This window comes from Podarcis melisellensis (genome assembly GCF_964234715.1).
Source record: "Podarcis melisellensis genome assembly, chromosome: 4".
NCBI classification, from domain to species: Eukaryota; Metazoa; Chordata; class Lepidosauria; order Squamata; family Lacertidae; genus Podarcis; species Podarcis melisellensis.
Genome location: NC_138531.1, coordinates 51,613,452 through 51,639,164, shown reverse-complemented (window position 1 = coordinate 51,639,164; position 25,713 = coordinate 51,613,452). Strand labels below are relative to the sequence as shown.

At 38.4% G+C, this 25,713-nt stretch overlaps 1 protein-coding gene across 1 annotated transcript in view; it reads left to right on the top strand.

Annotated features, from left to right (window-relative positions):
* The window catches only part of DYRK1A (dual specificity tyrosine phosphorylation regulated kinase 1A), a 96,902-nt gene that overhangs the window by 54,036 nt on the left and 17,153 nt on the right, over positions 1-25,713 (top strand). The window contains exon 3 of the mRNA XM_081908725.1: positions 24,113-24,312. Coding sequence (XP_081764851.1) covers positions 24,113-24,312 — 200 coding nt within the window. The remainder of the gene's footprint in view (positions 1-24,112; positions 24,313-25,713) is intronic.

The following is a 25,713-nucleotide window of genomic DNA, read 5'->3' as shown; positions in this document are numbered from 1 at the left end:
ACTGCGCAAACAGAAGTGGCGTGAGGCTTGTGGAAGCGTACTAATAACTACAGATTTATTAAGCATAAATCAGGACAAAGAAAACATGTCGTCTCTCTTTCGTCTCCTCAGTTCGAGAGTGAAAAGCAAAAGCTATACACACAATGGAAGTTACCAGCAAGCTGTGCTGGTATGTAAACAGACATGTGACATTCAACAGTTCCATGTCTGCAACTAAAGGTGGAATGGAATTTCCCAACATTCATATGCCCATCAAGAGAAGCTTCAAAGATTTTTATGTTTACCACTATCAAGTGATATTTCTAATGCCCACCAGTGAATGATACCAATTTAGGTTTAGTTTATCCAGTTTGGTTTCTATTCACTAGGATCATATTTTAGAATGATCCCCCCCCAGTGGCATCTTTTCTAGCTCCAGAAAATGCATGTGGATGGTGTTTCTTTATTGGTGTTTCACTACATTTAGATTAATAGGTAAAACTTATTTTTACTCTAATGTTTACTTTACAAACTAATACTGTATGTTATAAAGCGATAGATCCTGAAAATTAGTTGTTCTTGGGTTCCAAATGAAATATGAGACTGAACTGTACAAACACTCAGACCTTGTTAATGTTGCTTCATTTAACTGTGGGAGGAAATGTTGTTGGGGACACATTTGTTCACAGGAGGATTGATGGAGTAGTAAATAACTATGCAATTATTTTATTATTCAATTATTTTATAAATAGAAAAAGAATGATTTATTGGAAATTTGGTGAATACTTTCTGTATGTGATATGTTTTAGAATGTATTGCCTCTCAGTTTTTAGTGTTATTTGAAGGATCAAGGCCTGCCCAAGACATTTCTCTGCCTGAGGCAAAGGCCAAAATGGCACACACATGCACTTAGTCCACATATAGTAGCAAATTCTACTTTAATACAAGCAAAGGGGCATCACACTGCATCTGAGGGTGATCAGCAGGGTAGCTATAAAGGTGGGGGGCTAGGTGCATGTCACATAGCTCTCTTCTCCAAGGTATGGTCATGAAGTTAGGGAGGAAGAGCTGAGGGTCACCACCGCCTCCCAGCATATGCTGCCTGAGGCACTCACTTCACTCTGCCTAATGGTAGGATTGGCCCTGTGAATGATGTTTTTATTATATTGTAGTGTACTGCCCTGAAATTGACCAAAAATGGTGAGTAGCTATGACAATTTTAAAAGAAACAAAAAATAAGGGACATAAGAGACATGGCAAGAGACGGCTGTTAGTGGAAAACAAAAGCCAAAGTTTCTGTCTTCTCTCTGCCATACCAGAGGAGGTGAGGGGTATGGTAAAAGTATGGCTGAGCATTATGCAAATGTAGCCAAGAAAAACTGAAAGGAACAACAGAATGATATTAAGAGAATTCATTTAAATGGAAACAATTTGAAGGATGACATAGTTTCAATATACTCAAATTTTAGAAAGCAAATTTCAAACAAAATGCAATATAACATATCGCTTGCTTATCACAATTTTTCTATACTCACTTACAGATTTCCCCCAGTCTCTGGACTGTTTTATGGAAGAGAGTATTAAATGATTTATGTATTGTGGGTATTGCATATGATGTATTCATCCCTTGTTTAGCTCTTGCTGTAATGGTTTGGCATGCTTGCTGTACATTGATAGGGTAGATGCTTGCCATTTTTCTCTACCAACTGTTCAGATATATCTTATGTCTTTGCATGTGAGAAATGCTCGATTTAATTTGTTGACTTTTGTTGAGAATTTACACGCATAGGTAAAAAAATCTAATTTGTATTGAGGACTAAGAAACCTTTTGATTAGAAAGTTCAAATGCTTTTAATTAAAGTTGCAATATGCAAACTAAAAAGCAATATTTATTGCCCACAAAAGGGTATATATTTATGTTTGAACTGAAATTCAGCAATTTCCAATTTATACCCTGCCTTTTAGATTTGCCTTAGTAACCTGATTGCACAATAATCTTAGACCATGGTTTGTGAGGCTGGGAACGTGCACTGGAGCCAAACCCTCACTCTCCCCCCTACCTTGCCTCATGAGCTGCTTCGGTGTTTTGTTTCTGGCTTGTATTAAGCGAGAGTTCTTGGCTGTAGCAGAACTGGAGAACTCTGGTAAAATCCCAGTTAGGAAGCCAGAATGGAAAGCCAGGGAAATTATGGATTAATAGAAATATAGTAAAGTGCCAATGGAGTGTACAAGGGAAGGAGCATTCAGCCCCAATGCCCTTTCCCAGCTTTTAGGAAATATTAGGTGATGAAGCCCGGACCAACTGCCGGAACTGGCCACTGCTGCATACAAAACATTAAATTGGCTTAAATGTACTTAAAGCAGAACAAAACACCTGCATTATCAAATTAACTTAAAAACAAAACAGTAAGTTTTTATCACATTAATAAAAAGTATTGTATTTACTGTGTTTTGGATAGGACTGTACTCACACTGAAGGAGCAGGTTCATTCAGTCACCCTGACCTTTTGCCCCTACACCATCTCCATAAGCAGCAGCAATGCCACTGTTTGTGGCTCAACTTGGTAGTGCCAACCAGGCCTGCTGGCTGCTCCTGTTTGGAGCTGCCTTTCAGAGACAGTTTGGAAACTGCAGTCAGCAAACTATCAGTTGCATTCTGGGCTAATTGGGACTGGGTGTAATGATACTGCATTGGTGGTTCACTAACTTAGCTGACACTCTGCTCATTCTCGGCCCAATTCAGAGCCACAGCTTAACCCTTTGAAGTCTTTTAAGCATGGACCTGTCTGTCTTCACTTGTGCTTGTCTGTAAACCAAAATTTACCTGGTTGAATTGGAGGACATTCTGTGAATAAGGTGACACCTCCCTCTGAACATTATGGGCAAGATGGTTTTTTCCCCCTTTTTATTTGCCTCCTCTTCCATGGAAGGAATCATCCTGCCCTGCAGATCTTACCTTCTTCAGGAGATTTAGGTCAGGTCTTTTGTTCCTTAGGGAGAAAAGTCAGCTTTTTATCAGTGTTGTGAGTTACTTGAAGTCTGCCTTTTTTTTTTTTTTGGTCTTGTAGTTTCCCCTTTTTATGAGCTAACTTATGGAGTTGTCAAAGTTCTAGAGAGTTTGATTAGTTGGGGGTTCAGAAGTCATTTCTGCTCTTCTGGTTGGATCTGGAAGGTAGTTCAACTTCTCTCTCTGGAAGAGGAGGCATTTTTTTTTAAGACAATGGTTATTGTGTTCAGAGGAAAGTGTCATCTTATTCATTGAACATCTTCCAACTCAACCAGTAAACAGAAATTAAGTACCAGTTTCCATTTTTTCAGCAGAGGCCATTATTTGGGGGGAACTGCCATCAGAGATACGTTAAGGGGTTTCTTGGGAGAAGGTCTTCTCAGTGATGACTTTCTGATTGTGCAATATTCTCCTTGGGTATGTTTGCCTAGTTTCTACCTTAATATCATTTTGGTGCCAGGCAAAGACCTTTTAAATTTCTCAGATCTTTTAGTCGCTCTTTATCTTGGCTGTTTTGTATACTGATCTTATATATTTTGCCCCCTTTAGTATTTTTTTGCATGTTTTTAAATTGTTTTCTTATGTTTTGGAGTTTTGTAGGGGATAATTTTGATTGAAGGGCAGTATGTAAATCCTTAATAAGAAAATGAACATGAGAAAGATAGGTCTCTTTTTTTCTAGGAAATTCTATCCCAGAGAATGCTCTCTTCTGAGGCCCAATTCAACTTGCAAGAGGAGGGTAGAGGACAGTTGATAGGGCTATCATCTGCCCGCCTCTTGTGAGTCAGGGCAGTTAGAAGTCGTTCCCAAAGCATGGAGGTGTGGATTCATGAGGGAGAAAAATGTCTCAAGAATGCTGAGCCTAGTCTGTGCAGACTTTTCTAGGTCATTGACAACACAGTGAATCAAGCTTGGAAACACAGTAGCAACAAACAAAGGGACTCCTTGCTTTGAACCCCTGAAAAGAGGCATACTTCTGTGCTTTGTATCACATGAAACTTCTGAACAGTCTCCTAGGACAGTCCTTAAAAGGGAATTAGTACAGTGGTACCACGTCTAGTGTCCGCCTTGTCGAGTGGCCATTCCATTGAACGTCCTCTGCAAACCTAGAAGTTACTTCTGGGTTCGCCACTTGCTCATGTTCAGAAGCACTAAATTGCGCTTTGTGCATGCACAGAAGCACAAACTGCTCCACGTGCGTGCACATGCAGCTCTTTGTCCGGCGTCCTTTTTGGCCAGCAACCGGGGCTCTGGAACAGATCCCGGTCGCAAAACGAGGTACTACTGTACTCTGGGGAGAGGGACTTGGTTGACATTCCAGGTGAAATTGGAAAAAGCACTCCTGGCCACTGCCACAAAATGATCCCCTCAGAGCAAACTGAAGTCCAGGAGCATGCCCAGGCTGCAGCCCTGCTCTTTTAGAGAGAGGAAAGACATGCAGTGCTACCTCTCCTAGATTGACTGGGTTACCAAACATCATCCTTTCAATCAAGGACTTGTATCTAAAGAAAACAAACTAATATATTAATTTGCTGCACAGTGTGAGGTTTTTGGTTTTACATGCGCACTTGATGTTCCATTTATAGGTTTATTTGTCAATCTGTTTGTACCGCTATTAACTCTGACACAGCTTCTGATAGTGCTTCAGGGCTTCCCCTCTTCTCCTCATGCCAACCCCAAATCCATTGTAGATGGTCAGGAGAATACCTAGCACAGCATGTGGGGGAAGAGAGTGGGGGTAAGTTTGTCTGGCAAGCAGAAATGAAGAGTGTGACATTGAATTCCTCCCTGAATGTTGAAATATCATAAAGAAATTTGGTACAAACATCTAAAATACAATTCTGTGTTTCATGGTTGAATATCAGTGTAACCATCCCTGCATCTCCTGTTCAAAATGGAGAGGAAAATGTAAGATGTAGCAGAATGCAGTATTGGCTATGAAGAGTGAGGCATCAGGATGAAATAAGGTGTGAAAAGTCTTTGTATTTCGAGGATGAACCGCAGGTCAGCTAGTGCAACAATTTTGAAAGCAGGTAGGAAAGATGTAGAACACATCTTAATATAATAACTAATTGTAAGTTTGAGAGTTCATTATGAAATGTGGTGTATCCCATACTTCTTGCGACAGTTTAAATTTGCCTCAAAATGTGGTGATGGCAACTAGCTTACATGACCAGTTAAAAAGTAGATAAAAGTAGATAACAGATTCATGGATAAGATAGCTATTGATTCCTGTTGGTCATAATGACCATCTTTAAGGGGTAAACTGTAAGTTTTAGTGGTTTCAAATTAGTGATTGGTGAACTCCCCTCAACTTGCTTTGGAGTCAGTTTGGTATTTAAAATGTTTGTTGGGAAATTATTTGAAAAAGCTACTATGTTTTCTTTTGGTTTATCAAGTTTGCTTGTGTGTGTATTTAAAAATAATAAAATAATATGCAATATGCTACTAATAAAACTTCACAGTGGCTTAAAGAAAGTTTAATAAAAATGTTAAATAACAATACTAAAGCAAAAGAAAATGTTTCTTCAAAACTATGAGAATAATACAGTGGTGCCCCGCAAGACGAAATTAATTCGTTCCGCAATTTTTGTCGTCTAGCGAATTTTTCGTCTTGCGAAGCACGAAATCCCATAGGAATGCATTGAAAATCAATTAATGCGTTCCTATGGTCAAAAAAGGTCTAAACAAAGCCAAATTTGGTACAACAACAGTTTATTAACTGCTCTTTAAAGTCACACATACTGTAAAGAGCAGTTCAAAAACTGAAGGGAAAATAAATTAACTTTATAAACAAAACATGTCTTTGTTTTTAGACGTCGCGAGACGTTTTCGTCTTGCGAAGCAAGCCCATAGGGGAAATTCGTCTTGCGAGGCAAATCGAAAACGGAAAAACCTTTCGTCTAGCGAGTTTTTTGTCTTGCGAGGCATTCGTCTTGCGAGGTACCACTGTAATGAAAAAGCAAGCACAGAAACAGCCTGTCAGCAAAAAGGGGATTTTTGAATTAGATAATGCTTAGTCTGCCTTTAAAAAAGACAGCAAGGAGGAGGCTATACATTCCTCTTTCATGAGAGAACACCACAGTGTCAGGGCTGCCAATGAGAAGACCTCTGTGTTTCATAGAGGCAAATGTATCCTCTCTGAAAGTTAGAATCTGAAGCAGTCTTATCAGAGAAAAAGTGCCAGGGTTATGCAGGTGGAAACATTTCCTGAGATTATCAGCACTAAGGCCTTTTAAGGCTTTATAGTTCCAGACCACTACCTTAAAAACACAGAATCCCAATAATGAATGGCAGACAACATAGATGTCAGAATGCACAGTATATGATAATGGACTGAGATGTCTCAGTTGGTACAGCATGAGACTCTAAAAATCTCAGGGTTGTGGGTTCGAGCCCCACATTTTTGTGTGGATTGAGCTTGAGTTTTTTCATCCAGTGCAGGGGTAGGCAACCTAAGACCCATGGGCCAGATGCAGCCCAATCACCTTCTTAATTTGGCCTGTGGACAGTCTGGGAATCAGCGTGTTTTTACATGAGTAGAATGTGTCCTTTTATTTAAAATGCATCTCTGGGTTATTTGTGGGGCATAGGAATTCGTTCATTCCTCCCCCCCCAAAAAAAACATAGTCTGGCCCACCACATGGTCTGAGGGACGGTGGACTGGCCCACGGCTTCAAAAGGTTACTGACCCCTAATCCAGTGCATGACTGATTTAAGGTACACATTTAGGTATATCACCACATCACTTGAGTATTTGTGCATTCGTGTAAATGGTGCCATATTTATATAGACTACCATATTGTTCCCTAGAGATTGTAGGTCAATGTCACATACAGTGGTACCTTGGGTTAAGAACTTAATTCGTTCTGGAGGTCCACTCTTAGCCTGAAACTGTTCTTAACCTGAGGTACCACTTTAGCTAATGGGGCCTCCCGCTGCCGCCACCGCACAATTTCTATTCTCATCCTGAAGCAAAGTTCTTAACCCAAGGTACTATTTCTGGTTTAGCGGAGTCTGTAACCTGAAGCGTCTGTAACCCAAGGTACCACTGTACTCTGCATACAACTCATAGCATCAACTGTGATAGGAAGATTCCTGGGAATTCTGGAGCCTCCCTGCGTCCTCCCTCCAAGCAAATATATCTAAGATCAAGAGGGTTTTGGATTTGGGGGCAGAACTGTAGCCATGTAAAACATTAGCAAGAAAATATTCAAGAAAATTGATCAACCTTACTACATAAAAGGCTGCTTCGTTGGGTGGTCTGGTTACAAAGTTCACAGCAGAAGTTTCACTTCAGAGTATGGCTAACGCCTGCGAAGTAGCTTGGTTAAGCTGAACATGGACCATATATGTGCAGGCTTTCTTTTTATATTCTAAGCTGCAGAAGAACTTGGGGTGGTGCAGGAATAATTGAATTATGCTTGATTTGTAATACATACAAATGTAAAAACCTAGATAATTTTGTGCTCTGAACCTGTGATGTAATGAACTTCAACATTCCTTTAAAATAATCTGAGACTTTCCCCTGGTCACTAATGTTAGCAGACTTGGTAGACAAGTCTTTTTTGTAGTGGCACCCAACGTGTGGAATACCCTCTGTAGTTCTCTGTACTTCATGCTTATTCTCACAAAATTGTAATGCTAGGCACAATGTGGTTTTATTTGGGTATTTAAATTTGGTTTATCATTGTTTTATTGCCATTGTTTTTTGATTTATTGTTTTTAACTAGACTGTTTAATTACTGTCAAGCTGTTTATAGTCTTGTTTAATCATTCATTGGTTTAGGTTTTTATTTGTAAGATGCCTTGACAACTTTTTAAAAAGATGTTGAGATAAATATATTAAATAAAACATCTAGTTGAGAATTAGCTATTCTGGAAAAGTGGAGATTTATTAACTTGCTTCTTGTTCACTATTAAAACAATAGGGCTGCTTTTCTGGAGTTCATGCTTCAATAAAGAAACATAACTGTGACAAACGGGTGACTTGGTTTCCCCCACTTTAGCATTATTGTGTTACGATTTACTATTGCTGACTTTTTAAAGTCTTAATAATAAAAGGTATTAAAAATGAATAACATAAAATAAAGAAACATAAGCAGAAATTGCACACCCACCTGGAAATACCGTATTTTTCGCCCTATAGGACGCACCTTTTCCCCTCCAAAAATGAAGGGGAAATGTGTGTGCGTCCTATGGGGCGAATGCAGGCTTTCGCTGAAACCTGGAGAGCGAGAGGGGTTGGTGCGCACCGACCCCTCTCGCTCTCCACGCTTCAGGAAGCTGTCCGCAAGCCGTGGGAGCCCAGTGCGAAGTCGCGCAGCTCTCCCAAGGCTTGTGGAGAGCTGCCTGCATCCTGAAGCCTGGGGCGCGCTGAGCTCAGTGCGTCCCAGGCTTTGAGCTTTGCGCAGCTCTCGGCAAGCCGTGGGAGAGCTGCACGACTTCGGGCAGATATCCGCAAGCCTGGGGAGACCGGTGCGACTTCCTGCCAAGCTCCCTAGGCTTGCGGATAGCAGCCTGTTCTGGGGGCTGGGGTCGGGGGAAGCTTGGGCTTCCCCCGCCCCAGCCCCGCGCCTGGGGGGAGGGAATAATTTTTTTTTTCTTTCCTCCTCCAAAAAAACTAGGTGCACCCTATGGGCCGGTGCGCCCTATGGGGCGAAAAATATGGTAGGTTTTATTGAACTCAGTGGCGTTTACTTCTGAATAGCATGCATAGGATTTGTACTGACAGTTTTCTGTGAGTTAAATAAGCAATATAAATAAAGGCTATTTCAATAAAAAGTATTGCTGAGAATTCTGAATTGTGGCTATATTATATTAAAAAAATGGTTCCCAAACTTTTTTAAGCTAATGGACCAATTGAGATGCTAAATGAGTGGAAAACGCACGAGTAATCTGCACATTCTGTTTCTACAAGTATGGACAACTGCCAGAGTAGGTTCTGATTAGAACTAGGAACTTAAATTTTTGCAATGAAATTTTTTTCTGTAGATTTACCTATCTTTCAGTTTGCATCAGATCCCTAGAGAACAATCTGATTTACAATGTTTATTTTTCCATGTATTTAGTAAACAAAGCCAAACACTTTGAAACTTCAGGACTGGTCTAATATTGTATTGGCATCCATTCACTTCTACTTATGAACTTATGAAATGGAAATCTAGTGGATCTGATTTGTTTTACTGCATTTGTCTTGAAAATTATAACCTTCCCATCCTCCCAAAGTAGCCCAGAGTGGCAAACAGCATGCACATGGGCGACAAACAACCAAACAAACAATAGAATTATCACCACCACCACTACTACACAGAAATATTAAGCATTGGAAATTTTTCCACTGCATGTCTCTAGTTTGAATGTTTTATAAAACAAATCCCAAATCCTGAGCAATAAATAATATGGTACATAATACTATTCTCAGTTAGCTATATGCTTATCTTTTAATTGGGAATGTGCCACTGATATTTACCTAAGGTGGGAAGATGTTGTCCAAAACAAGTGACTGGGTCATACATTTCGCATACTTGCCCTCCTGTGGCAGCCATAGTGCTGTGAAGGCCAGAGCATACCACAGCCACAGGTATTATAGTGCTGTGCTATGTACAGTTTTTCACACATGGCTTTTCCATTTTGGCTTTATTTCTGTTAAATAAATCATGACATGGTGTAATATGTCATGTGTTGTTGTTTATCTGAGGTTGCATTTACCTAATTTTAAGACGACCTAAGATGCAAATGATTATTATTATGACTTCATATGTAAACCCACAGAATTCAAAGAGGGTGCACTTTCTTTTTCCCATGACTGTATGTTAACAGTGAACTGAAGCACAAAACTATAATGCCAGTAGCTGTGGAAAGCTCTGGCCTTCAACTTTTAAAAAACAATATGTCAAAAGAGTCCTAGGAACAGTTGCATTAGTGCTTTGCTGTGAGTGAAGTATAAGAACACTGTGGCTAGTCTCCTGCCTGCTCCCCAATCCACACTGTTTAGGCCAGAGAGGGAGGTGAGTATTCACTCTGTAATGAGCAACTGTAACTCTTTCTCCACCTTGGGAAAATAAAGCACTGTGCAGTGGCAGTTGAAAATCTTTTGTGTTTTTTATCTTACCTGTACAAGGAAACTTAGTGCTGCTGTCCTGTAGTGGCAAGGAGAGAAGGGTAATGTGCTAGTCACCATCCCATGGAAACCGAAGTGCAGAGCTGCTTTAAACCCAACCAAACAAAATAAGTCAGGATGTTGTTTAATGTTAATTGTACAGTTACACAGAACTCTAGAGTTTATAAGTTTATATTTTCAACAACAAAAAAGTTATGCACTTGGATTCTGAGATAAGGCGAGTCAGCTAATGAAATGATAGTTTCCTACCCTGCCTCTGCCCCTAGAACATACCATTTGAGACTATATGTGCACATTCCCAATTAAATGATAAACTGTACAATTTGCATTTTTCTGACTTGACTAAGGATTTTCTTGGCATGCATCAGGTTATATTTTGGGAAGAGGTGGTGAGCTAAAAGCATATCTGCACCAAAATTAAGGAAAATCATGGTATGATTCCCCCCCCCATCTCTTTCTCCTCATTGCAACTATCTCTGGCCCCCCCAAAACTTTTTTTAAATGAACTTGCTGCTAGATATTTTATATCATTTAGATAGTTTGTTTGTGTGTAAATTTTGTGTGCTCACATTGATGTACAGTATTACGAATATGAGGGGAAACATGTTATGGAAAGGAGCACCATTTACATTCTTCTGCTCTCACACTCCTTTTTTTAACAAAGGAAAAATGGGGAAAGTGAGGAGGGAAAGATACAAAAATACAAAAAATATACAAAAATGCATGGCAACATACTCCCATACATTCTTATATAAATTGATATAGTGTTATTATCCTAATACATATTTTGATAATAGCCTTCTATATTCTGTATAAACTCATTCCAAATGTTGTCATATTTATCCAAACAAAGTCTACATCTGTAAGCAGTCTGTCCATAAGTTGCAAGTGTTATCATATTGTCGGTACATTGATTAAGTGTATCATATATTTATTCTTCCATCAGTATCAGTCTCTTGGCCACCATTAGGGCACGTAGAATCCATTTTTGTTGTCCCGGTGTTAATTTCCACACAATAGGAACACTCTCCTGTTCATAGTGTGTGGGGTAGGACAATGCAGCACCACCAGAGAAGATAGAACCCATAGACCAGGGCAGAAACTACCATTCCAGCTACATTCCATTTCCCCCAAACCCTTCTGTACTTGCAGCCTCCTATGGGCATTCTGTTATTGCTAGCTGGTAGATGCTGTGCTTTGCATGTAGCAGAAATGTGGTGAGGCTGAGACAAGAATGGTGTCTCTTGCCCTGGTACAGTTTGTTGATTTACAAATGAGTTGTTGCAGATACTCAAGCTTCTTGCCAGTTCTGAATAGTAAGATACTTTATAGAACTTTCTACATAGATCACAGATGTTCTAGATGTTATCGCTGCATTGTTTGCAGGCACTGCCTGCATTATTTCAAACACTGTCTTTCCAATAGCGAGGGCTAGAAACTTGTTTTAAAACTAAAGCTGGATGTCTTTGGATTCTGTGTCAGCTGTTACATGTTGTTAAATTCTGTGAGGGTTTTTTTATATATGTAACAAGCTATCAGTTCTAATTATGTTGCTCTTGACACTAATCCACTGAATTTGTTACTAGGAGGAAATTGGTAAATAAAAATATGTAGTTGATAGTTAACATACTCCCAAATTTCATAATTTAGGAGTTTGGGGTTGTAACATAGTACAGATCCTACCCATCTCACTTACAGAATTAAATGCTTCTTGGTTGGTTAGAGTGTGGTGCTGCATATTTCTGTATTGCAGGGGGTTGGACCAGATGATCCTCAGGGTCCCTTCCAACTCTATGATTCTGTGGGAAATGGAGCAATATTTCTGTAAGCATGTGCAAACCTCTGAGGTGGATAGGGTGTTTCATCAAGGCTTTAAAGCTATTATTTGTACCTTTCTCTTACAATTCAGCAGCATCTGTTTATATCCATTTGGATAGTTTGAATCAAATTTATATCCCACCCTTTCTCCTGAAGGAACCAAGGGCAGCAAACAAACAACATTTCAAATACATAAATAAAATAGCCAAACATTCTAAACATTTCCTATGACTTATCTGATGCTTTTCACAGGTATTTAGGTGACGGAGTAATGAAACAACAAACACAGTGAGTTGAGTTTGCTTGTAATGATTTAATAATACGTTTGACTGCTCTCAGATCCTCCCTCCTTTTAAATACATTAAAACACCTGAATATCACTTTAGTTTTCAACCTGATGTGGAGCTCTGCAGCTGCATTGCACTTGTTCTTGTAAGAGGTTATGCTTTGAAAGTAGAAATTAGTATTTGTGTCTTGTGATAAGACTTTTGGGGCACTCTGTTAGGAAACATATCAATATTTCATAATTCCCATAAAAAATACTGATGGTCACAATATTTTTTTGTTTTATGCATATTGTGCATCTATATGTATCACACCTATATTTATACTTACTCATGTTTTATTGTCCATTTGCACTTTGAAATGCAATGTATTTGTGCTTGCTACCTCATAATAAAAACCTAATCATGTTGAATGTTTTCCTTTTATATGAAGTTGATGTATGAGTATTCCCAATATTATTGTATCTTAGTAATTCTGGATTGCATATAAATTGAAGAGAGACAACTTAATGTAGTGGATTGCTAGCAGCATAATGTCTTGTATATTTTCTGAGTTTTTAATTGCTCTTTTTCTTCACAAGAACAAGCTATGGTCTCTATTTCTCCTCTGTTCTCCTTAGACTTAAGTGTTTTATTTATCTTAATAATTATTGAGAAATATTTTGACACCTCTAAGACTAATTAAATGCTCTAAAATATCCAGCAAACCTGCTGTAATACAGCTGTATTGTGAAAAGAGAAATCTAACTCCTAATGCAGTAATTAGCCCAAATTCTTGTGTAGCATTATTGCATTGCATTGCACTGCCCTTTCTTTAGGGTGGTGAAATTTAGAACGCTATTCTAATCCTGTGCGGTTGTGGCTAATTTTGCTGTAAACTTGAAAGTGTTAACAACAACTTGAAAATGTGACAAAGCTCAATTTCATTTCTTGTTTATTGCTTGTTTTCCTATTGGACAATGGGAAGCAGCTCTACCCTGGCAACTAAAGCTTGCTATTTGCATAACCTGCTTTGATTGGCCAGCTCTCTGACTAACTCTTCCAATCATACGGTGTCGTTTTAGTGGTAGGCTATGCTAATTAGCTGCTGTTGCTGGGGTTCAGGGTGGTTTCTGTGTGCTGTTCTGCTGCATTGTGTTGCCTGGTGAGAGACATTGATAAATGAGTATTTAATGATCTGCAGCAGTTTCCACTCACTGCAGGCAGACACAGATTTTAGAACAGAAGTAGAAATAAGGATTTAATTTCTCTTACCTACCTACATTGAAAAACACAGATATTTAAAATCTTTATGCTAAGATTTTTATGCAGACAAAATATTTACCATTAAATGTGCATTTTATAGGATTTTGTGTTTAGAAGTACAGTGTTTGGTGCTTTCCAGGGAGAAGAGTATTGCAGTTTTATCTTTGCTACTATTTACGGATATGAGATTAAGGACATTACTGTATTTGAGAATTCTAATACAGTATTAAAACCTGGGATACTTAAAAGACAGAAACAAGTGCTTGAGGATTATGTTTGAAGTAGATGTGATTTGTTATATATTTGTGTACGGACGGTTATGTTTGGGGGAAATGGCTCTTTTTTAAAAAAAAATGATTTCATGGATATTCTTAAAGGGGTTAATAATATATTGTACATAGTTCTGTGCTTTAAGAAAAATGTGGGTTGTTTCCCCATGCAAGTCCTAAGCTCTGTTCTTTCCTGTCATCTCCACTTATATGTATTATCCAGCCATCTATCAAATTTTACTTGTCCTGCCTTTTTTTCTCATCTGCTGATCAATGACTGTCATCTTTTTTGCATGATACTAATAATCATGTGGTTATCTTATATTTGCTCTTAATTTGTGCTAAGAATGTTAAATTTATTACCTTTGTGTCATAATGAGCTTGCAGTTATTTGATTAGATAGGACAGAGCAGTCTATAATGTGTGTCAATGATTTTCTACACATACACACAATTTAAGAAGCAGAATATGACTATGCATCTCTACCCTTATTAGTAGTATTGGAGCTGCATTGATTTAGGGATGCACTACAAAAATAATTTGGATATATCAGTAGAAGGAAAGGTATTAAAGTTTGATTGTGTTTGAACACAAAAGTAAAATAGTAGAGTAGAATCACACATTTATTTTTAGCACACTTGTACAACATAGTGTTTAATGGAACAAGGCCAACAAAAAAGTTAATTCATGACTTGATTTTAAAATAATAATAATAATAATAATAATAATAATAATAATAATAATAATAATATTGGTTCAAGAACATTCATAATGAGATAAATATATATTGCCCTCTGACAGATGTATATTTTATGCAACAATCCTCACTTGGAAGGATAACTTGGTGGTTGCCTATGGTGAGTATGAATTGCTTCCAGGCAGCCATTGAAGGAGACTTTGTCAGTTGGAAGAGAATTGCTCTTTTCTTTTGGACTGGCAAAATATGCTACAAATGTCTGACACATAGGTGGATGTGGGCAGGTGTGCTAGTAATTGTTGCAGACCTATTGAGTGGTAAACAGCATGTCTACATCAATGTGAACTGTACTTGGTACCCTCAAGTTTTATCCCAAGTTCTAAACCATGGGTTGCCAACCATTTTGGTCCTGTGAGAGCATTAGACTTTTGAAAGTGCAATAATTCCCTCTGGTTGCTTGTTTCCCTTGTCATTCTTCCCCTTCCCCTCTCAAACAGGCAGAGAGAATGTGTTGACACACACAGACCTCTTTTCCAAGGTATATAGATGCTAGTTGGATCCAGTATAATTTAAACATAACCTCTTGAGTTCACATAATTCTGCATGTGGTCCTCTAAGAGCACCTGCAAATTAAAACTTAGAGTAGACCACACAGTAAAATCCACAAATCTAATGTTTCCAGCACCACAAAAATATTGACTGAAGGCACTGATTCTCCCTTTTAGATAGGATGATCAGAAAGCCCACCAACATATCACGTCTATGGACACAGAGAACACCTATTATTTGATGATAGTTCTGAAGACATCATTTTAAAAAATCGTGGTAGCATTGACTAAATGCAAAATCCATGGCAAATCTGTGATTTGATATCAATTTTTGGGTGGTGGTGGTGGTGAGAAACAAAAAAGAAACAATTTCAAGAGGAACCCTTTTTACTGGATTCAGCTTATGTGAACATGCACATTCTGTCTCCTGACTCCTGTGGAACCCTACTTCCTCTCTCCTGTCCACCCTGTTTTTCTCTCCCACCCCAGTCAAACTGCTTTTGTTCAGCTGTTGAAAGCAAATAGAGCTGAAAGAGGAAGCAGGAAAGAACATCATCTTCCTTCAGCTTCCTTCTTAAGCTCTATGAACATTTAACATTGGAAACAAAGCTAACCACCTCAAGATGAATGAGACAGTGAGCCATGGTGTATATATGCAGAAGCTTCATGGGCACCAGGGGATGTCTTCATAGGCACCATTGCCTGTGTTTGTACTGCGCATAATCATTTCCCCTGTATTTTACAGCCGGAAATACTGAAAATTATATGTCACTGATAATAAATTATGGTAAAATAAAGTTTGTACTCAAGGCAGTTCTTTTTGTTATAATTATTTATTAAATTTGGATTAACACCCTTCATCTGAAGATCACATGGCAACATAAAAATACCAACAGCATATATAAGTAATGGTCATTGAATAGCATGGTACTCTCTGCACAGTGTCAAAGAGTCAGCATACATATCCTGTATGTATACTAGTCAGCATACATGTCCTGATCTCCTTCATATAGAAGCAAACCAAATTATGTGTCTAGAAAACAGACTTCAGCTGTCTGCTGTGTCTTATAGTCATGTGCAGTCTTCTAAAGTTTGCATTACTATTTTGCACATTTCTTTTTGGACAATTCTTAATAAGATAAATACATAAGAAGAGCCTGCTGTCCAGCCAATGGCTCATCTAGTCCATCATCCTGTTCTCAAAGTGGGCAACTAGATGCAGGTAGGAAACCTTCTGCATGAAAAACCTGAGCACAAGATCTCTCTCCCCTCCTGCACTTCCCAGCAACTGATATTCAGGAGCATTACTGCCTCCAACTGTGGAGGCAGAACATAACCATCATAGCTAGTAGTCATTGGTAGCCTCTTCCTCCATGAATTTATCTAGTTCTCTTTTAAAGCCACCCAAGTCAGTAGCCATTACTGTCTCTTGTGGGAGCAAACTCCATAGTTTAACTATGCACTGTGTGAATAAGTGTCCTGTATCTTCCAGCAGTCAGTTTCACTGGATGTCCACAAGTTCTAGTGTTATGAGAGAGAAAACTTTTCTGTATGCATAATTTTATGAACTTCAGTCATGTCACCTCTTACTTGCATTTTCTCTAAACTAAAAAGCACCAAACACTGCAATCTTTCTTTGTAGGGGAGTTTCTCCATTCCCTTGATAATTTTGGTTGTCCTTTTCTGAACCTTTTCCAACTCTACCATTTTTGAGGTGAGGTTACCAGAACTGTATATAGTATTCCAAGTGTGGTTGCACCATAGATTTGCAGAGTGGCATTATCACACCAGCAGTTTTGCTTTCAGTACTTTTCCTAATGACCTATAGTTTGGAAGCTAGATTTTTCTCAGCTGCCATGCACTAGGTTGGTATTTTCATTAAGTTTGTATTATGACCCCAAGGTTTCATTCTTGGTCAAACACATCCAGTTCAGACTCCATGAGCTTACATATGAAGTATTATTTTACTCCAACATGCATCACTTTTCTTTTATTTATGTTGAATTCCGTTTGCCATTTTTGCTACTCATCCAGTCAATCTGGAGAGGTCCTTTTGGAGCTCTTCACAATCTCCCTTTTTAAAAAACAAAAACAACCCTGAACAGTTTAGTGTCAACAGCAAACTTGGCCCCCTCATTACTCACTACTAATTCTAGATTGTTCAGGAATTATATAAAGTCAGGTGATTACCCATGCTCTCTTCCTTTAAACGTAGTGTTGCTTGCAAAATTAATTGGTAAAAAATGAGTAAATTAGTTACGTTTTCTTTATATAAAAAAAGCTGATGTGCATTGCTTTATACAGTTTTTGCATAATTGTGCATTTTAAATTTTAAGCTACTAGCTTTGGAAAAAAAAAGCTTTCAACAGATGGGGTGATGGTATTTTTGAGTTACGGAAAGATATAAGTCCTAATTTTGAGAACGGGATCAAGGTGTTTTGTAAGGCAAACATGTTATAAACTGGAATAGAAGTACTAGTCAGAACTATTCATTTTTTCTATTGTTTCTTTCTGATGAAAAACTCAAATAACAGATTAGAAAGTAAACTAGAATATACATGCAGATGATACTGTTTCGTATATAGCAACATATGATATATTTAGAGGAAATAGTTACAGATAATTTCAACATTTTTGCAGTGGGGAACTGCTTCCCCACAGGCCTATTTAGCACCCTAAGCTCTTTTGAGAGTTGGGACAAGATATAAATTTAATAAAAAATAGAATAAAATAATTAGGTCCACAAGTCCACTCGCACAAGTCCAGGCCCCAGGTGTAGGATAATGGTTTACTCTGAAAGTAGCGTTTGTAAGCACTGCCAATCAGTTGTTTCTCCGCCTGCAGAATTTGATGTCAGGCTGTGCAGGCAAACAAAAATGGGTCACATAATGTCAAGATGACACCAGGTGCATAACAAGTGACTGACCCTGGCCGCTTGTTGAATTTGGCCCATGGGATTGGGGGAACTAAGGATCCAGCTAGTTGGTTGGATTTTGTTCCCCACCCTTGCAATTTGGTTTTAGTTTGTACAGTCATATCAAAAAAGGAATGCATTACTGATGCCACATTTTTTTTATCTCCAATTCCAGCTATAACAAGTAATACATGGCTGAGTTTCTTTGGCAGATGCTTGAATTTTGTTTGAGTTACATACATGTAGGAATTTTTAAAAATCATTTTTTTCTTTCCTAACCTTTATCTAAGGGATTTGGGTGGCGCTGTGGGTTAAACCACAGACCCTAGGACTTGCCGATCAGAAGGTCGGTGGTTCGAATCCCCGCGACGGGGTGAGCTCCCGTTACTTGGTTCCTGCTCCTGCCAACCTAGCAGTTCAAAGGCACGTCAAAATGCAAGTAGATAAATAGGTACCGCTCTGGCGGGAAGGTAAACAGCATTTCCGTGTGCTGCTCTGGTTCGCCAGAAGCGGCTTAGTCATGCTGGCCACATGACCCGGAAGCTGTATGCCGGCTCCCTCGGCCAATAAAGTGAGATGAGCGCCGCAACCCCAGACTCGGTCACGACTGGACCTAATGGTCAGGGGTCCCTTTACCTTTACCTTTATCTGGGTCAATCTGTATTGTATTCCAATCTAATTAATGAATTGTGTTAAATCATGACTACCTATGGAGTAAGGGGAGTGAACTGGTGACTGTCTAGATCAGTAGTTCTTATACATTTTTTCCTGGGCCACACTTTCATAATAAAAATTTACTCGCGTCTTATCTTATTGATAAGAAATACATTGGAAAACAAAAATAAACAAATCCTAGAAGTACTTGATTTATAACATAGAACACAATTACTTTATAATATGATCGTGGGACATCTAGATAGCATAAAACAATGCACCTACATAAGAACATTAACAATTCCCAAAATATAATTATAAACAAGTTTCTTTGATTGTCATTGAATCTTCCAGCCACACTTGCTATCTTCTCCAGTCACACTAGTGTGGCATGCCACACCCTTCAAGAACCACTGCGCTAGTTGTTAGTGGACTCCCAACTCCCAGCATCACAAACTAGCATAGCAAATGTTCAGGGATGATGAGGGTTACCATCCAGCATCTCCTGGAGGGTCACAGGTTCTCTGCCCCTGCTCTAGAGCAAGACTTCTTTCGGGGGGGGGACCTATACTCCCCCCCCTTTGGATATAGAATTTGAATGAGAGATTGTGATAGATTTGCTACCACCAATGTGCTGTGACAACTCAAAAATAATAAAATAAAGTTAGATTTTGGCATGGTATGTAATAGTTTACACTTGTACAATTTTTATTTAAAATGTTTCTCAGACAGCTGTTCTCTGAAGTCTCTTCCCTATTGTAGAGGGGGATTCTAGGACTTAATAGCTCTTTCATATTCATCCCAAATATTAAAAGTAAAGTATGCCTAAAAAATATGGGGTGAATTTTGAGTACAGTCTCTCCCCACATATGCTTATAGAGAGCTCTTCTCATGGAGCCTTATGGAGCCTGCTGTCCTTTCTCCATATTCCCTGTTGCACATGCATCACAACATACTGGTGATTACTAGGAGCAGGAAGTCCTAGCATTTCAAGTAATGGACAATGTGCTGTGTTGTTTATGTGCATGATGAGGTGGTGGTGATTTTTTCTGATTCTGCAATTATGGTTATTTTATTACCTATACATTCATTCAAAGAGATAAAGAATATTCAGTATGCATGTAGTTGGAATCCTTACAGAATCCAGTCATGTATTTCTTCTCATAAATTTTGGAGGATTTTTTTACACTAAGTTAGAATAGGATCTGGTTTAGCACATGTTGATTGTGTTATTTCTTGCCACCTTTACAATTAGACCTGATTAGTCTTGGGGTCTCTGTCTTGCACTCAGACTGTCTCTCTTATATAGGCTTCCTAGGGATGCTGAAAAAAAAGTTAACTGCAACTTTGAAACTTGGCAATTTCATTTGGTATTTGTAATGTTAATTATGTTTTAATTTTATGAAATAATTCCATTTTAGAAATTGTTCTGTGCGAAAATATAGTACAGTCGATTTTCAATTTAACGTGTGTTTTACATGTTCAAATTCAACTTTATGCTGTTGAAAGCTGGCTGGTTGAAATAAGATACATGGAAGGCAGAGAGTTTTCCCAGTGCAGAAGGTGCTTTGAAGCTCCTAGGTTGGCTTACTGGGCTCTGGGAGGCTTTTGCAAGATCTTAGATGGCCCTGTGAAATCTTGTGAGAGCCTCCCAGAGCCTGGTAAGCAAGAGCTTCAAAGATCTGTGCCTTGCTTGGGTGGGGTAAAATCTGTTTAGTGTGTCAGCTTCAGAAGGTAAGATTGCTCACATAGGGTCAGTTCCAATGGAACTGCTTGGCAGGGGGTTGGACTCGATGGCCCTTGTGGTCTCTTCCAACTCTATGATTCTATGATTGTTTTGACTATATGCAATTTCGGCTTTACACGCTATCCCTGGAACGTAACTCCTGTGTAAGATATGACTGACCTGTAGCGGGAAATTTTTCATTACTCATAATTTCCCATCCTACTGCAGAATGCTAGTACACTCCTTTTAAGTAGCACATTGCCTCTAAGTAGAAGCTAAATTTTCTAGAGTGACTGTTTACTTCTTTCATCTAGGAAACATAATACCCATAAAAGTCAAACCCCATTTAATTTTGCAACTTAAATGTTGCAAACGTGTATCCTGTAGGATACACAAGTTTTAGAATTCTTCATTTGGTATGTTTACTTTGGGAAATGCACCTATTTTTGATTGCAGGATATGGAGAGAAGCAACTTGAGTAATTACAGGTCACTTTTAATGGGAAAAAATAATTTTCTCCTTTGTTGGGTAGTTATTACTGTGGTCCTGAAAGAAATGTTAGCTTTGGGACCCTCATACAGTTAAGTGCGCTAAGAAGGGAGGAGTTCATGTAGGCTAAGCTGGGAACATAAGAGTAGGCAGCTGCTGCTCGCTTACTCTTCCTCCTAAGCCTCACGCAGATCAGCACTGTTGACTGAACATTGCCGCCTCGGGTTGGAAAGGAACATGTGCCCTGCCACTTGTTCCTGTTCAACACCAATCGAGGCTCTGTTTCTATTTCTACTCTCCGGTTTTGCGGGAGCAGGCACAGAGAATAGTTGCTGCCCCTTAACCCCCTTGGTCTAAGAACTCCCAAACTGAGTGGTTAAAGTGGCATTCAGTGGTTCTACCAGCTGTCTTACTAGGAGCAGCATACTGAAGGAAGTAGCAGATGGTGATGGTGCTGCTGCTTGGGTGCACCTAAGATACTTGCATGGAGCTTTCATTGGTTGTCACTCACATGTGATTCTTCTTTGAAGAAGCCCCCATCCCTGGGTAATCATTTTTTAAGGGGCACATTTTTGTTCTGATTCCGATTTAGTGACTGTATCTCCTGAGGGTTTTGATGTAATAGTTCTGCATTTAATCTATCACTCATTGATTACCTATAAGAGATTTAGCATGGTTAATTCAGAGTTCTGGTCCTATTCTTGGAGTCACTGTGTCCATCCCAGCCTGCATCAGTGTTAGGTCTTTACTCGATCTCAACCCAGTTGGAAAAATGCATTGGGACTGGATTACCCGCTTTCTTGGAATTATAGTTATGAATTGAGAGAACATTAAAATAGCAAGGCACTGTATTTCTAAGCATGCATACTTGGGAATAAGTCTTACTGGACTCAGAAGAGCTTTTTTCCTGCATGTATAAGTTTATACTGCAAGGGTTATAATAGGAGTCGTTTTGCCAACAATCTTTTGCTGTTCCAAAGATCTGAACTGGTCAGTGCCTGCCAGTTTTACTATAAAGGGGTCTTGGAGAATCCAGGCTTGAATGGAGAGTTTAGCACCAAATCTTTCCAGCCGAGGAATGATCAAGAATTTTTAAGAAGAGTTGTGTGTTACTACTGGCTGCACCCTCAATTGTAGTTACTCAAACTGCAATTGGTAGTTTTGAGTTCTTGGTATCTTTTCAAATAGAAATACTGCTTTAGCATATATGTTAACATGTACAAATCCACATGCTGCTTCTAGAGAAACCTCTTTTCCCATGTGCATGTTAGCTTTTCTACTTGTGTTAATATATGAGTCATGTAAGTGTAAGTTTTCTCTAAATATTTTAATGAACTCCAGTGTGTGCATTAATTTTACAGAGCAGTTTCGTAGATGAAATTTTGTAGAGTTTTGTAAAGGTGGGTATACTACATTGCTATTTTCCATCAAGGAAAACAAATAAGCTTGCTTCTAGTAAGATACAAACTTTTGATTGATGGAAAACAGTAAGTTACTTACCAGAAAACAAACAAAATAATGTTGTCAAAGTGATTTATAAATCTGTAAAACAAACAAACAAACAAAACTTCCTTACAAAAAGATGGTGCCTGCTGCAATATGGACATTTATTATCTAAAAACAGAAATTGGTTTAGGAATTACATCAGATACCAAAACCATTTTCATGCAACAATAGATAGATAGATAGATAGATAGATAGATAGATAGATAGATAGATAGACAGACAGACAGACAGACAGACAGACAGACAGATAGATAGAAACATTCTGTATTATATATTTTTACATATGTAGAAACATCTCCAGTTTTAATGGTGGTCAGAAGATTACAGTACTGGTATTTTGCATCTTCATTCCCATAGTGGCATTATAATGTTGTTGTTGAAAAATTGTAAGAAGGATGTTTTTCATATGTATATACTTAGTGTCAAGTGAGCTACAGTCAGATAGCAATATCTCACTGGTCTGGGAATGGACATTTGTATCTGAATAGACTTGTTCTAGAAGTGTTTAGACCTCATCTACACTATGATATCATCTTTCTAAATAAAACAGAAGTAGAACCATTACAAATAACTTTTATTGTCTAAGAGTTTCAAAGTTATATTAACAATTAAGGTGCAATCCTATGTATGTCTGCTCACAAATATATATCATTGAATTCAGGGGACTTACTCCGAGGTGAGAAAGATTTAATCTTAGTGTCTTTTTGGTACACATCTTAGTAGGGCATTGAAAATTCACGACGCTTTATATAATTTTTGTATTGTCAAAAGTGATAACAAACCTCCATAAAGCAGTTACTAAAAAACAGTTAAAAACTGTTAAAAGCAGTTAAAAACAGCCTATAACTATGCTATATATAAACAACCAGAAGCAAAGCCATAAAATATTGTCATAAAATAAATATATTTTTAAAGTGTTCATTAAAGGTGTCTGCCTCATCCCCTGTTTGTTTTGTGGGAAAGAATATTTAATAAATAATTTAAATCAAGTTTCCCTTTTATACTTCACACAATTCTTAAACAAACATACATATTCATTGTTTAATGAATATTTACAGCTAAATACTCTCTGAACACAGTCAGGGAGAAAGTCTCATCCTTGGAGTGGTTGTAGTTAGTATTGCACTGTTAAACTAACATTTATTTTATTTTAGGAAATTGCATATATGATAGTGCATTCTCTGCTCACCACATTGGAATGCTTATTAGAAGTCAACCACACATAACAAACAAACAGTTTTTATTTCGGAGTTTTTATATATAAAAGGGCACTGACAAAGTACACTAACTTTCAGGCAACAAGGGCTGGTAACTACTGGTAACTACAGGAGCCAGGGTGGAGGTGCAAGATACCCCAAGTCTTCCTTTCCTTGTTATGGCCCACAAGCTTTTGAACATGACCAAGGTAGGAAGGGAAAATGGCCCCTATTGAGCCCCATGGAAACTCCCCACATGTAGACTCTGCACCGCTGGTTGGACTGGCCATATCGGTTATTGAAGAGGCTGAAGAAAGGAAATGTTGATGTAAAATCTAGTAAGCAGAAAGGTGTATCTGTAAATTATATATCTGTATCCATATAATAAAGTCAGTCAATGCACACACATGCACACAAACAAGAAAATAAATATTATACAGACATATGCAGTTTCCTCAACAAGGTTCATCAACAGTTTTTAGAAATGAGAAACTTTTTGACTCACCCACATCCAGGAGTGTGTGTGTGTTTAAAAAAACCCTAAATGAAAACTGATGCATACTGAAAAATTCCTCCCCCTTTTTGTATGTTTGACATGAAGGTAAAGTTCAATGGAATTAAGAAAGCTATACTAAATTCTTGTGCTGTCCTTTCTAGGAGGAGAGACTTCAGCATGCAAACCTTCATCTGTTCGGCTTGCACCGTCATTTTCATTCCATGCTGCTGGCCTTCAGATGGCTGGACAGATGTCCCATTCGCATCAGCAGTACAGCGATCGTCGGCAGCAAAACTTAAATGACCAACAAGTTTCTGCCTTATCATATGCTGACCAGATTCAACAGCCTCTCACCAACCAGGTATGCGACATTTAGGAAATAAATATTTAAGCTGAGATAGTACTCATGCACATCAGTCTGGAGTTCCAGACCCTCCTGCTAATAGTTCACGTCGCTCCCACCTGACTCCGCTTCTTCACTGCAGAGTGGGAGCTGGGCATTTGATGGTAACACATGATTCTAGTATAAAAATATGAGCGGGGAAATGCCTTTTTTCATATCTCACCTCAGCCATTAACTCACTAAAAGTATGCGTAATGTTGCTGATAGCGTAACTATTTCTGGTAATTGTGCTTGGAACTTTGTTTAGTTCTTGGTTAAGGCAAGGAGCTGGGTTAGCTTTAATCATGTAACGTGTTGCTGACAATAACTCATGGCTTAGACTGGTTGTAGCAAGTCATACTCCAGGAAGGACTGTGGGGTTTGGAGGGTGGAGGTATGCGAGCGGGGAAGGAAGATTCCATCTCTCTTGATTTCTTAACCATGGTCATGTAGCAAATACTACATTTGTACTAAACCTGAGTGGCCTTAGACAAGCCACATGTATGTGCAATAGAGAGATAATTATAATAATCTATAACTTATATAGATAGACCCATAATATAGATAGGGATGGATCAAGGGGGAGAAAGATGCTAATAGTAAGCAATATATGCGGTGCTTTTTTCTGGGGGGGGGGAAGCAGGGGTATGCATACCCCTAAACATTTTGTGAACCTAAGTTTGGCCTCATTGAGGGGCAGTATTTCAATGTGAGTAGGAAAATTAGAGTACCCCCAAACATATTTTTTAAGAAAAAAAGCACTGAATATATATATTGCATTCTGTATTCAGGAATTACAATAATTAGATTTAATTTTTTTACATGGGATGGAAACTCCAGTCCTGACTTTGCATTCACTGATTTTTTTATGTAACTAATACCAGATTCTTTCCCACACAATCTGTAATCCGCTGTGATTATAGTAGTAGCATGGTGTTCTTTAAAAGTGTAGTGTAGTCTCTAAAATATGTCATGATATTATTCCTGAGGAGCTACTTCATCAGCTCAAGAAAAGTCTATCCCAAAATTTACCTTGCCTATTCCTTTGTGGTTCCATCTCTCCATTCCACAAGGTGTTCTTACATCTTCAGGCTTCATTTGGGTACCCAAAGCCAAGTGTTTGTTAAACTAGCCTATCTACAACTGCAAATTACACTTTCTTCACCACCTAGATGATACTTGAAAGTAGAAGATACTTTCAACCCATTTACGGTATGGAATTAAGCAGTTTAAAATATTTTATAATTGGTGTATTCAAGCAAAGGAACCAGGAACAAAGTCCACAAACTAGTAAATTGTGCAGTCTTACAGCCTACCACTGGCCTCTACTGGTAAGAGTGCATTTAGGATGCATCCTAATTCCATGCTAGTTAACATTTT